Consider the following 14,518-nt stretch of genomic DNA (forward strand, 5'->3'; position numbering starts at 1 on the left):
TTTCAGGAAAACAACATTTAAAAGCACTCTGCAATGAAAAGGAAGACATTTTTCTGCCACAGAAGGCATAAACCTTTCTGCCAAATCAGGAAAGAGTTGTTCACAAATCTTGCCCCTTTTTTTTCCCCCCAAGATTAATATTTTTCACTGTTCTAATAAAATGTTCCTTGTGACATCTAACTTGCAGTTTTGACTTACTGCTCAAAAACTTCCACTTTAAAGGGAAAATACACAAGTATACGTGGTGTAACACCATTAATCTATAAGACACAGAGACATGCTTTTGGATCCATAACGAAGTCCACTATTTTAGACTTTTTTACTTGTAACACTTTGAAAAGAAATGTTAAGCTCCCCCAAGCCTCCTGGCTGACAAACATGGATTCTTGGACCATAACCCTTTATAGCAGAATGGCTTTAATGTGACCTCCCGTGGGCTCACCATCTGCGGGAGGAGCCGTAGGGGTCGGGCGCAATGTGAGCTGGGCGGCAGCAAGGGGCGGGGACCCTGGCGGTCCGATCCCCGGCTGCAGAAGCTGGCTCTAGGGACGTGGAACGTCACCTCTCTGGTGGGGAAGGAGCCTGAACTTGTGCACGAGGTTGAGCAGTTCCGACTAGATATAGTTGGACTCACCTCGACGCATGGCTTGGGCTCTGGAACCAGTACCCTCGAGAGGGGCTGGACCTTCTTCCACTCTGGAGTTGCTCATGGTGAGAGGCGCCGAGCAGGTGTGGGCATTCTCATCAGCCCCCAGCTTGGTGCCTGCACGTTGGGGTTTACCCCGGTGGATGAAAGGGTATTTTCCCTCCGCCTCCGGGTGGGGGGACGGGTCCTGACTGTTGTCTGTGCTTATGCACCGAACGGCAGTTCAGAGTACCCACCCTTTCTGGAGTCCTTGGAGGGAGTGCTGGAGGGTGCTCCTTCTGGGGACTCCATTGTTCTGCTGGGGGACTTCAATGCTCACGTGGGCAATGACAGTGAGACCTGGAGGGGAGTGATTGGGAGGCATGGTCCCCCCCCTCTGAACCCAAATGGTGTTTTGTTATTGGACTTCTGTGCTCGTCATGGATTGTTTATAACGTACACCATGTTCCAGCATAAGAGTGTCCATATGTACACCTGGCATCAGGATTCCCTGGGCCGCAGTTCAATGATCGACTTTGTAGTCGTATCGTCGGACCTTCGGCCACATGCCTTGGACACTTGGGAGAAGAGGGGGGCGGAGCTGTCAACTGATCACCACCTGGTGGTGAGTTGGCTCAGATGGTTGGGGAGGAAGCCGGTCAGAGCTGGCAGGCCCAAACGTGTTGTGAGGGTCTGCTGGGAACGTCTGGCTGAGTCCCCTGTCAGAGCGAGCTTCAACTCCCACCTTCAGCAGAGCTTCGAACATGTCCCGAGTGAGGCGGGGGACATTGAGTCCGAATGGGCTGTGTTCCGTGCCTCTATTGCCGAGGCGGCCAGCCGGAGCTGTGGCTGTAAGGTAGTTGGTGCCTGTCGTGGCGGTAATCCCAGGACTCGTTGGTGGGCACCAGCAGTGAGGGATGCCGTCAAGCTGAAGAAGGAGTCCTATCGAGCCTTCTTGGCCTGTGGGACTCTGGAGGCAGCTGATGGGTACCGGCGGGCTAAGCGGCATGCGGCTTCGGCTGTTGCCGAGGCAAAAACTCGGGCATGGGAGGAGTTTGGCGAGGCCATGGAGAAAGACTTCTGGACGGCTTCGAGGAGATTCTGGTCCACCATCCGGCGGCTCAGCAGGGGGAAGCAGTGCTCCATCAATACTGTGTACAGTGGAGGTGGGGAGCTGCTGACCTCAACTCGGGACGTTGTGGGTCGGAGGAGGGAATACTTCGAAGACCTCCTCAATCCTACCAACACGTCTTCCCATGAGGGAGCAGAGCTGGTGGACTCAGGGGTGGACTCTCCTATCTCTGGGGCTGAAGTCGCTGAGGTGGTCAAAAAGCTCCTTGGCGGCAAGGCCCCGGGGGTGGATGAGATCCGCCCGGAGTTCCTTAAGGCTCTGGATGCTGTGGGGCTGTCCTGGCTGACACGCCTCTGCAGCATCGCGTGGACATCGGGGGCAGTACCGCTGGATTGGCAGACTGGGGTGGTGGTCCCCCTTTTTAAGAAGGGGGACCGGAGGGTGTGTTCCAATTACAGGGGAATCACACTCCTCAGCCTCCCTGGTAAGGTCTATTCAGGGGTCCTGGAGAGGAGGGTCCGCCGGATAGTCGAATCCCGGATTGAGGAGGAGCAGTGTGGTTTTCGTCCTGGTCGCGGAACAGTGGACCAGCTCTATACCCTCTCTGGGGTCCTGGAGGGGGCATGGGAGTTTGCCCAACCAGTCTACATGTGCTTTGTGGACCTGGAGAAGGCATTCGACCGTGTCCCCCGGGGGCTCCTGTGGGGGGTACTCCGGGAGTATGGGGTACCGGACCCCCTTGTACGAGCTGTCCGGTCCCTGTACGACAGGTGTCAGAGCTTGGTCCGCATTGCCGGTAGTAAGTCGGATCCGTTTCCGGTGAGGGTTGGACTCCGCCAAGGCTGCCCTTTATCACCGATTCTGTTCATAACTTATATGGACAGAATTTCTAGGCGCAGCCGAGGTGTTGAGGGGATCCGACTTGGTGGCCTCAGGATTGGGTCCCTGCTTTTTGCAGATGACGTGGTCCTGTTGGCTTCATCTGGTCGTGATCTCCAGCTCTCGCTTGAGCGATTCGCGGCCGAGTGTGAAGCGGCTGGGATGAGAATCAGCACCTCCAAATCTGAGACCATGGTCCTCAGCCGGAATAGGGTGGATTGCCCTCTCCGGGTCGGGGGTCAGGTCCTGCCTCAAGTGGAGGAGTTTAAATATCTCGGGGTCTTGTTCACGAGTGAGGGAAGGATGGAGCGCGAGATTGACAGACGGATCGGTGCGGCGTCTGCAGTAATGCGGGCTCTGCGCCGGTCTGTCGTGGTGAAGAAGGAGCTGAGCCAGAAGGTGAAGCTCTCGATTTACCAGTCGATCTACGTTCCTACCCTCACCTATGGTCATGAGCTGTGGGTCGTGACCGAAAGAACGAGATCTCGTATACATGCGGCTGAAATGAGTTTCCTCCGCAGGGTGGCCGGGCTCTCCCTTAGAGATAGGGTGAGGAGCTCGGTCATCCGGGAGGGGCTCAGAGTAGAGCCACTGCTCCTTCGCATCGAGAGGAACCAGTTGAGGTGGCTCGGGCATCTGGTCAGGATGCCTCCTGGACGCCTCCCTGGTGAGGTGTTCCAGGCACGTCCCTCTGGGAGGAGACCCCGGGGAAGACCCAGGACACGCTGGAGGGATTACATCTCTCGGCTGGCCTGGGAACGCCTCGGGATCCCCCCCCCGCAGAGTTGGCAAATGTGGCTGGGGAGAGGGAAGTCTGGGCTTCCCTGCTTAGGCTGCTGCCCCCGCGACCCGACCCCGGATAAGCGGCAGAAGATGGATGGATGGATGGATGGCTTTAATGTGCAAAAATGTCCATGACACATCACTAGAGGTGATTAAAATGTTGTAATACAGGCCGTGAGATTGCCCCCAAACATTCTCTGCTGATGATGTCACTGTTGTGGGACTTATAACCATTGTAACCCAATAAAAAAATGGAAGACAGGCTTCTGGAAAGAGAGATAATGGAGTATGTGTCCCTTAATACTGTCAAAAAGTTATTTCTAAATCCCAATGTGACGCCATGGCATCCTGACACCCCCATCAGTATGTGATGGGGTGGTAATGAGAATCTGTTACACAGTAGCAGACTGCCATTGGAAGGGGAAAAAACTGTCCTTCTCCTTAAAGCCAAACGTCCTTATCATGGGCACTTTGAACGGAGGCCGACAAGCAGTTGTCATGGTTTGATTTTGGTCTTTTAGTGAATCAATCTGCCAGCTACAAAACATAAAATGCCAGGAAGACCTTAAAGGAGCTCTTAGTCAAATTACCATGACAACACAAAACAAAACACACAGAGCAGCGCCAACCCTGCAATGAATAGTAAATACTCTTTAGGCTGGTCAGAAACTGAGCTGCCTGGTTAGGTTGATACAAAAAGGTTTTTGGAGACGGCAAAGTGCTGCTAAATTCTACCACCATCCATTCATTGTGCAGCTCCTCCTAACGGCTTGGATCAGGACATTTTGGATTTCTGTTCAGCTTAAAGTATAAGTATGCTACATTTAGCAACATGGACTGCTTGTTAATGTGCACAGCGATGCAGAAAAGCGCCAGTTGTAGTCCAAGTTCAAACCATAAATAGAGATCATGTGCAAAGCTCAATGGGGCCATTGGCTTAACAGCATATGTGTTCGTTTTATTACATGGAACAAATCAAATCAGAGAAAAGGAGGATTTTTTCATTTAAAACCATCTCATCAAAAAAAAAAAAAAAAAAAAAAAAGTGTGAGTGATCTAAATCAAAATCAAGTGGCAGTATAGTAACTCTTTATAGCTGTGCCATATTGCATTATGGAGACTGAAAGCAGATGCCCTGAAAACAACTGAAGACAGACATGAACCTATCACAGTAGGATCAAACACATACTGCAGATAACAGTTCATACTAAACCCATATGTGACCTGAACACATCTCCAGAGCCCTGAGTAGATGCGCAATTACTATAACTAACCTTACCATTATTGGAAAGCTACCTTAGCAAAAGGTATGCACTTACAACATGTGAAATTGATTTGTCGACAACACACACCACAAGATGCATGGTTTTCTAAAATCCAAGTCATGTTATACAGTTTTTTACTTTATTTTCTTCCAAACCTGAGCTGAACCATGAGTATTAATAATATCAGACAGCCAATGTCCTCTTTGTCTAAAGAACTCAACATGGAATAAACTTTTTTTTTTTTACTAGCTACAGAAATACAAAATGCAGCATTGTCAGGTGGCTTCTCATGTGAAGCCACCTGAAAATGCAGCAAATTGAGTAATCTAATGATCCAAGACAAGCTTTAAAACACAAAACTATGTCAAATATCTGACTCATTTATAATTTAGCTGCGCTTTATTTTGAATCCAGTTTTGAATCAAGACATTTGAAGGAGCTAAATCTTACGGGAGGTTTGTATCTTCATTCTTTTATTGCACTTTATAGAAGTGTGTAGAGCAGTGTGTAGAGAGGAAATTAAAGAGCAGCTATTGCCAGCCTTCCAAGTGCTGGATTTCAGTAAGTTTGGAAAAATGCCTGAGAAGAATAATATCTGGTGGGTGAAGGACATTTTTAAAGTTAGATCAAAGACGGCAGTAAACGGTGTTGCAAACAAAATTAAATTAAAAATACTTGAGAAGAGAAAAATGTCTCGGTTACACACTGGAAACTCACAAAGCATTGATCATAAAAGGTCTGATCTAAAAAGCTCAGTGACATATTTCTTATTTATAACACCACAAGTTCACAGAAGGTGAAGCTCTAAATTACAAATATAGGGAACTTATTTGAAACTCTTTCATGAAAAAATGAATACCAAAGTATGTTCATTCAGCTCGACTGTTGATGTAGGCTGCCCAGTTACACTATCATCAAATTCCCCTGCTTGACATCCAAAAGTAATTTTAGCATATTAGAAAATGTAATGTGGCAAAAAATTAAGAACACATCTGGAGGTAGAAAGCCGGCTGCAAAGACAGAACTAAACATAGCTCGTATTATTTTACTTAAAAGTATTACAAGGCTTTAAAACAGCAACTGAGATGTACATAAAAAAGTAAGTAGAGGAAGAAACGAGTCAGGGAAAGAAGAAAAAGTCTCTCCGTGCTGCTTCCCACATCTATCAGAGCTATGGCGGCTTGTTTAGGCAGTTCTCACAGAGGTTCATGCAACGGTAGCAATCCAACTCAAAATAACATTTCAAATTCTGTTTTTCAGATCTGGAAGCTTTTCAGAGGATGCTCTAACAGACGTGGAAAAACAGCCAGATACGAAAACAGACATAACCGAGTCCTTCCTCCATAAATCATCCCTGAGAAATTGGGTGGTCCCAGCTTAAATCTGGACCTGCATCATGTCAAGCTTAATCCTAAATACACAATGTACATGCCAAATAAACAATCAAGACTTTTTCTTTCATAGTAGTACAGCTACACACATTACTCATATTACATGTACTGAACTGTATTCTTAATTAAGTGTGTGGTTTTTTTTAGGGCAACCAAGTTTGAAAATTCCTAATAAGGAATTAAAATGACTGCTTGTAGCTTTCCTGTGACCAGCCTTATATTCTGTACATAATCTTCCGATTAGTTACATATGGTAAGCATGTGTAAAGTCATTACGTCATTATTCCATGGCAACTCCATCCATCTGAGAAAAATAAATACAAGCCTTGTGGTGTGATGTCAACAGATGCATATTCCTTACTGCAAACTCCTTTTATTTAACATTACAGGCCTCTAATGAACCTTAAAATGAGCCTGAGGTCAAAGCAATTTCTACTTGTTCATCCAATGAAGGAACTCAAGCGACACTTAAACTGTTGGCAGATGTTTCCACATGCGTGTCGCCTACTAATTCATACCAGTAAAGATCAGCATGACATGGTTGTGATTCAGTGATGTATTATATATTGAAAATTGCTACAAGTAGGCTAGTTCTCTGAGTTGCTATCACACAGTCAGGACCTGTCCAGCATGTGTTATATTGGCTGTGCCATTTTGTGACCTTAGGATTCCAGCTAAGCTAAATAGACAAAAGGGTTTGGCTTATTCCTGGCGTCTGAACAAAAACAAGAAATCCGAGCCCTTCACTGGTCATGTGCTTGGGCATAAATATGTTGCATGCATGACACTGACAAATAATGCGACAGGAGAAAAAACTGAAAGAACTGCACTGCCTGTCCCAGCATTATTATGGGATGCTCCACACCACAGATGATTCTACATAGTGCTGCTGGTGGACACAGGATGTATTCAACATTTTTGGCCATGAAGTAGTTAGCTACCAACATAACTCCACAACTACCACATTATAAGCACTTGAGATTGTCCTGGATTCACATCAACAAGTCTTTTTGGATGTTTGCCTGAAATGACCTTTTAATTTGGACCAATCAGAGTCAACTTCCCATTGTTCCAGTGATTTCCGCAGTTTTACACCAATATATCAGCTGAATAATTGCATTTGTCTAATTATGTATTTTTGTCTAACAAAAAAACCAAAGGGGGAGAGCATTTCAATGTCTTATCAGCTTTGAGTGTGGAGGTACTTCATTCATGGTTTGTTTTTATGATGACAACAGAGCTACTGACAACATAATGTCCTGCATACCACTATTATCATAGTAGCTCGACTTAAAAATAGTCTCAAAAGTTATGCTGGCCTTTAAATACCGGGAGACTAGCTATGTCCTAAAACAGATGGCCACATTTCCAAACGGTGGGCGCAATTTCTTTCTACACACGATACTCAAACTTCTGTAACCTATCCTGCCAACAACAAATAAACAGGAACTGACCTTGGACGTGACACTGAGATTAGAATTTCATAACAGGAAGCAGGGAGAACTGACTGACACTGTTCATTTGGCATGAGTCAAAGCCAAGAATTTACTGGGAAAAGACAAGCTGCCTATTTTTAATTGTGTTTGACAATGATAATTACTGGAATAATTGAGACACTTCATTTACCCTCAGGTTGAAACAGACCATCAGGGATGGAGCTTTTCTTGCATTTCTGTAAAAACCGCAGTGTTTTCACAGTGTCCTCTTTCTCTATGTACATAAACAGTAAAACTGTGTATGCTGAGGCCAAGCTTTGTTTTTATTCTTATAAACAGCTGTCTCTTTTTAAATAATGACAGATTCAGCAGCAATATGGTGGCTTGATGGAATCTGGTCAGTCCAATATGAATTTATGTGTCTGAAAGTCTAAAATAGTTATTACAGAACCACTGTGGCTTTCTGGAGTTTCAGTCAATTGAGCCATTTAAAAATGGTTTCTGATGGTCTTACAGCAGGCCATGCACACATGGTCTACTGTGGCTTCCATTACAACAAATACCAGGGCAAAGAGACTTAGCTTTATCCCTCATCTGAAGGACCAAAATGACATCAGCTATTAAACACTACAAGCTTCAACCTCCAAATATTTTTTTACATTTTTCAAATTGACACATGATGTGGACGAGATAATGTTATTTAACATAATCTTGACAACAGCAGGGATGACACAAGGTTGGTAAAGGTCTTGGGAGACTGAGTTAAAGGCCATGAAGGTGTCTAAATCCAGTAGCAAGTGTCACACAGGAGACAAATGGCACTTTCATCACTGACGAGGCAAATGGCAAATTGTGCGTGGACAACATTCCTGTGAGGTGACTGCCACAAAGTGAAGGGTACATAAGTGGTGTGTAACTGTGTTCGACTCACCCGTGAGATGGTGAGGGGCACACAGAAGTCCTTCCCTCCTTGCAGTCTGAAACCCCAAGGGGCAGGGCCAGCCAGGGAGACACTGTAACTGCTGCTCATGATGCACCTAGCAACAAAACATGCATTAACATGCAGTAACAGGAAAATCACACCAAAAGCGAAAGCGTTTGTGCTTATTTAACAAATATGAAGAGAAAATACAAGAAAAAAAACTGATGAGTTTTTATTTTAAAGTTTGCAACCTTGAAGCTATTTAAATCTAAGTACAACCGTCTTTTAATAATTTCTGGAAATGATACTTCTCTGCTACCTTTGGTCCTTGTCAGTAGCTTTTATACAGTAAATGTGAGACCACCATGTACTGTTGACATTTGAACTGGTTTCAGACCAAAGCACGAAAAGATAAAAAGATTGTGTGCTTTTTTTTTTTTTTTTTAGAAAGAATTTAAAGGTGTTAATGCACATCCTTGAAATAAGGACGTTAAAATGAAATGGAAAGCACATACTTCATCCTGTCACCGGTTATGATCTCCTGTTTACTTTTAGAAAAACAGATCTTAGATCAGTGACTGCAAAGCTAAAGCTGCACTTTCGACACATCATTCTCCACATGAATCTCCTTCTGTTGTTACAGACACAGGCTTAAACAAACAAAGCTAAGAGCTTTGAGCTGGACAGATGAGAGAAGACATGTCTTGCATGCATTCACATCTTGCTAACCCCCCTGTTAATCCCTAGCAGGGAGCAAAGTGAGAATTGACCTGTCCTCGCACAAATGCTGCACTGCTGGACCAGGAGGATGAAGTAAAGACTCCATGGATGCCCAGGGATAAGTTAGAGCTCAGCTTCAATTCACTGGCAGCTCAGAAGTTTCTTTGTGAGCTTTTTTTGTGTCACCAGGATTCTTAAGTAACTCTGCAACTAAATGCACAAGCACCTACATTATGTTACTGATTACATGCATGTGTGTGGATATTAAACGTGGACTCAGACACAGCCAAGATTATTTGGTGCAGTGAAATATTTCATGCTCTATTGAGTTTCACTTTTTCAGCCACAGCTGTTAAACTACAACTCAAAGCTTTTTACTGGAAGCACAACTGAGGTCAAGCGAAACGGCTTATTACGAGTTAGTATATTATAAAATTTATTAGACTGATATTTGAGGAAATTGGTAAATCGTATTTGCAGATCCAGCTGGTCTTGTGTGTTGGTGAGAGCTTCAGAAAATAACACGCATCATGTGGAAATATATCACTTTTGATCCATAACAGGAAGGGTGGGTGTTGACACCTGAAAACAGGGGTGCGTAGAAGCAAATCTGAACTGGACTTTGGTGAAATGAGGCAATGTTAACAGTTTAAAAAGCATCTGAGACACAATAAAAGCTATTTAATATAGATAATTAGGATAGATCCAATTGGAGTAGCACAATATATCATTTGAGCATTGTCATAGCAATGTGTTTGTGTGTCCAAAAGTGTCATCACAGATTCTGCAATGCAAGAGGCGAATGAACTTCATGCAATGCAATAAACAAAAACTTTATGGCAAACACAACTCGCATCGCACATCATGGAATGGAACATGTACTCAGGACCACAGGAGCACAGCAAAAGGAAGCAGTAAGAGATAACAATAACTCTCGAATACAGACAAAAAACATACTTGTAGCATTCACAAAGACAGGTGAGATCAGCGCAGGTTAATCGTTAACAAGATGGCCAGAGTGCAGAATAACCTAACGTGCTGTTCAAGTCATCTGTTGGAAATTCCTGCTCTTTTTCATATCACAACATATGTCAAGAATAAAGAATCGCATTGTCAGTTTTTTTTTTTTTTAAGTTGTGCAGCCCTACGTCTGCTGAGACAGCTGAAGACTGAAGACTAAAGACCGCCGATCTTTAACTTTAACTTTTGAGCTGATGGCATCTACTTATCTCACTACTGGCTTCGGTGAGCAGGGTTTTATTTTGTCAAGTGAACAATTCTGTGCCTGAAAAAAGAGCCACCACATCCAACATTTGTGCACTCGGCAGTGAGGAGACATGCTTTTCTGATGAGTATAAGATGAACAAAAACGCTTTGTCATCTCAGAGGAATGCCATTTTGAGGCTGTATGTCATGTCATGAAGTCATGCTGCTATCACAAAGCCCCCCCCCCCCCCCCCCCCAGGGACACAGCGCCACCTGTTGTAGCCTATCACCTGGTTGGTTGTAGGAGAAACAAGTCAGAGGGTTGCCCTTCACAAAATTTCACAATTACACTTGTTGCAAAGCAGGTGCTTGTATAGAAAGGAGGGCAAGAAAACAATTGAAAGTGATTGTAAAGTGACACTCGGACGTTGTAGACCTAAACAGTACAGCCGACATGAACTGCTTCCATTAAGTATTCTTGGCAGGTAAATTTATTATTTTTTATCAAATGTCACATGAAATGCTTTTAGAATATAGAAAATAAGCAGCTAAACTCAACTATGAAAATGAAATCTTCTTGAAACTCAAACAGTAGTAGGCATAAAGGTCTAAATAGCTACATATGTGAGAAGTGCTCATATTCAGTCGAGCTCAGTGATCATCAATCAAGTAAAAGGTGATTAAACTGAACAGATCTGGAAAAACCAGCAGCAGAAGGTTTAAAGCAAACACAAAATGTGACGTCCATGATCATGATGAAAGAGCAGATAAGACAATAGGTAAACATGGAAAGTGAAGCAGTTAAACTGTCAACTCTTACTGGTCTGATGAATACAGAAATTTGCTGACCAGTTAAAGTGATGGCATAGATACTAAGCTAAAGTAAACCTTCAATTAAGTTTCCCAAAAGACTTTTATATTTTCATTTTCATACTGTTTCTATCTGCTATGTTTGAAGTGAGAGCGACGTCTCCTTGATTAAAACACGTGCCATAAATACCTGACATTTTTTTGTGCTTATGGTGCACACTGTTCTTGAACTGTTTAGAATACAGCCAGTCAAAGTAAACTGGACGCATTCACAAATAGAGAATATCTGAGTTTATATTAAGACAGCAACCACCTGAAGACAGCTGTCTCCTTCTCAAAAGGCTCTGGTGATGACGTAAAGCAAGAATTAAAATGCTAAAATATATATCCCACACAATGTTATCAATCAGTTCAACCCATTCTACAATTACAGTACTGATATAAGCTATAAACAAACAGTAATTTGAGCTGATATTAAAAACAAGATTTTATCCCTTATTGTAAGACAATGAGGTAGTTTTTAAATACAATGTATGAGATGGGAGTGATGTCTTAAACTTAGCATAAGGAGCTCAACCACACCTTTCACACCACTGCAAGCTTTGTTTCCCTTTTTTTTTTTTTAGTATTAACCTCTGAACTGCCAATGCTTACAAACACTTAACTTTGCAAAGCCCTAGAGTACATGTTCCCATTGTACACCCCTTGGGAATACACAGCATTGAATTACTCACTTGTACAACCTTTTATTCTGTATCAAGTTTCAGTCAACTGGAACATGCAAAAAAAAAAAAAAAGCATACTTGTTGGTAAAAGACAAACTGCAGAGATTTGACCACATTGACTCAAGTTGTGCTGGACACAAATATCAATGGCATTTCCTAATAAGGATAGAGCAAACATTAGGGTCATCTCATGTCCCTGCTTGTGTTGCAATTTCCAGTGACATCATGCATAGACATGAGCAGACACACCTCAACGTGTTCTCAAAAAGAAGCAAAACAGCTGAGTTGTGCATGAGGATTTCTCAGAAACACATCTGTAAGACTGTTTCAGCATTTCTCACTTCAGGTCTTATGAGCCAGGTTCCTATCATACATTGGCCCTTTTGTTAGGGGTTTCAGCATTTTCTCACTGACAAATACTGCTTCAGGCATTCAGTTATGAAATTTGACTTGCTTAATCTCAGCAGTAAGCAGACTATCCCTACAGTCATATAAGTCTTGCACCACTGGGTTATCAATGTCTGTATCAGTGCCAACAAGTGCTGGCCAGCTCACTGATAAATAAATAATGCCAGACATGTGCATCTGTTTGTTGTGGAAAAAGGCAATCCAAAGCATGGCTATATTTCATTAGAAACATAAAAAATGTTTGGACACACTTTCCCGTTAAATCCAAGAGGAAATGTAAAATGCATTAATAGTGGAAAAGCTCTCTTTATTAGGAATGAAACACAGGTTATCTGCACTTAATGTTAGTGCCATTCAGCACCCTGACCTCCACCGCACGGGTCAAACTACAGCCGTGTCAAACCATGTTTCCTTTGTGTGATATTGAAAAAAGTATAGCACGATTGACTTGTCTTATTAAGCAATGTCTGAAGTTTCAGACGTCATGCTCTACGTCATGCTCATTTAACAGTGCTTCAGGAGACAACAGTTGCCTAGCAACGCTTTTGAAGGACATGTTGACTCAGGGAGTGTGGCAACTTTTTTTTTTTTTTTTACCACATACCTCATCATTATCCTGACACTAAAAGTAAAATTGATGGGAATCTCATTTGTTATTAGACTAAAACAAATTATGTTTGACCTACACGGAACAATATTTGGGATTCAGAATAAATTATAGCTACTATTTTGAACACTTTTTAAAAGATTATGCCAAGAATAATGTGTCCTTCAACACTATTATTAAAAAATCCTTCAGAAACAGAACTTTAACTTTACAGGACAGATTTTACACAAAGTGGGAACATATGTTTAATTTAAAGCCACAGTTGCCAATGCAGACAAATTGATCATTTTTAAGGGTTACTTTTAATTGCTGTTACATATAGAGGGTTTATATATATATATATATATATATATATATATATATATATATATATATATATATATATATATATATATATATATATATATATATATTGATATATATATTGATATATAAATATTCTATAACTACTACATGAAATACCATAAGGTTTAGTTCTTATGGTAGTAACAATGTTCTTCACCCATGTGTTCACTTTGGAGAAGGTGCAGTACCGCACTAAAGCTCAGTGGGTGTGACATTAAACACATGTCTAACATTATGAGGATATTTTCGCATAAACTTCATACCTAATTAGACAAGAAATTTAAAAAAAAGTAATGCGTAACTCTGTCAGGAGAAGAACGAGTGGTTTGTTTCTGGAAAAGGTAAAAAGTATAAAGCGACTAATTTCGATGATTTCGACACGCGCTTAATTGCAACTTTGTAACGGGAACAGTAAGTCATTCAATAATGACGTCGACAATGATTTAGCCTTTTTTTCCCCTCATTTATTAAGTTAACTATTTTAGCCGTATGTAGGCAACTCACCTTGCCTTGTGAAGCCGGTTTTTGTGTAGAGAGAGCGGAGCTTTCCTTCAGTCCGTTGGACCTCAGCTTCGAAGAACTGTGCTGAACGGAACTGAAACTTCCGCATATAAGCCAACCCATCTGCTGGAGGAGGGTTTATGGCGCCGCGCGCGGAGGGTCACGGCGGACAACACAACAGCAGGCTTGGGCTTGTCCGAAGGTGGGAGAGTTATGCAGGTGGGTGTCGAGGTTGATACAACTAAGTGAGAGTCAATCAGTGCACGTTTAGGAGGAAAGATGTTCAATTTGTTTTAACTTTTAGCCGAACTCTGACCAATTTAATTGTAAGATAAGCATATTACCAAAGGGGTGATAAAAAAAAAAAGACGTAGGCTAGTGGGTTTAAAAGTAAAACTCTTACAAATATTTTTACAGAGCCCTCACCACTCACTTGACAATATTTAGTCCAGAGTTAGTCATTGTTTCTAAATGTAAACAATTATGACAGGTCCCAAATTATACAAATAATAAATGTAACCCAAGGTAAATTCTTTTATAGCTACTACCATAATTGGAGACATTCATATCTAGATTTGAAAGATTTATTAACAGTCTAAATTTTCCACAGAAAAATGAAAATATAAATCGAAAATTTCATTCATTCTTAACTGAACTCTTAAATTGCAGCAATATTGATTGTCTGAACACATGTCCAAGAAATAAAGAATACACACATTTCTTTCAGTTGAACAGAGGTAGCAGTTTTTATATAGCAGCTGACGTTATAGCAGGGACATTTAAACAGCTGACAGGGCATCAGCATTCCTTATTGCATTAATGA

The 14,518-nt window shown here is 42.3% G+C and overlaps 1 protein-coding gene across 3 annotated transcripts in view; it reads right to left on the reverse strand.

The window, feature by feature from the left end:
* Positions 1-13,811, reverse strand: part of pdlim5b (PDZ and LIM domain 5b) — a 39,318-nt gene extending 25,507 nt beyond the window's left edge. For all 3 annotated transcript variants that reach the window (XM_079256296.1, XM_079256295.1, XM_079256294.1), the window contains exons 1-2: positions 13,699-13,811; positions 8,383-8,488 (exon numbers count right to left, since the gene is read on the reverse strand). In XM_079256296.1, coding sequence (XP_079112422.1) covers positions 8,383-8,481 — 99 coding nt within the window. In that variant the 5' untranslated portion in view covers positions 8,482-8,488; positions 13,699-13,811. The remainder of the gene's footprint in view (positions 1-8,382; positions 8,489-13,698) is intronic.
* Positions 13,812-14,518: the final 707 nt, after the last annotated feature.

The sequence above is a fragment of the Telmatherina bonti genome, assembly GCF_933228915.1.
Source record: "Telmatherina bonti genome assembly, chromosome: 17".
NCBI classification, from domain to species: Eukaryota; Metazoa; Chordata; class Actinopteri; order Atheriniformes; family Telmatherinidae; genus Telmatherina; species Telmatherina bonti.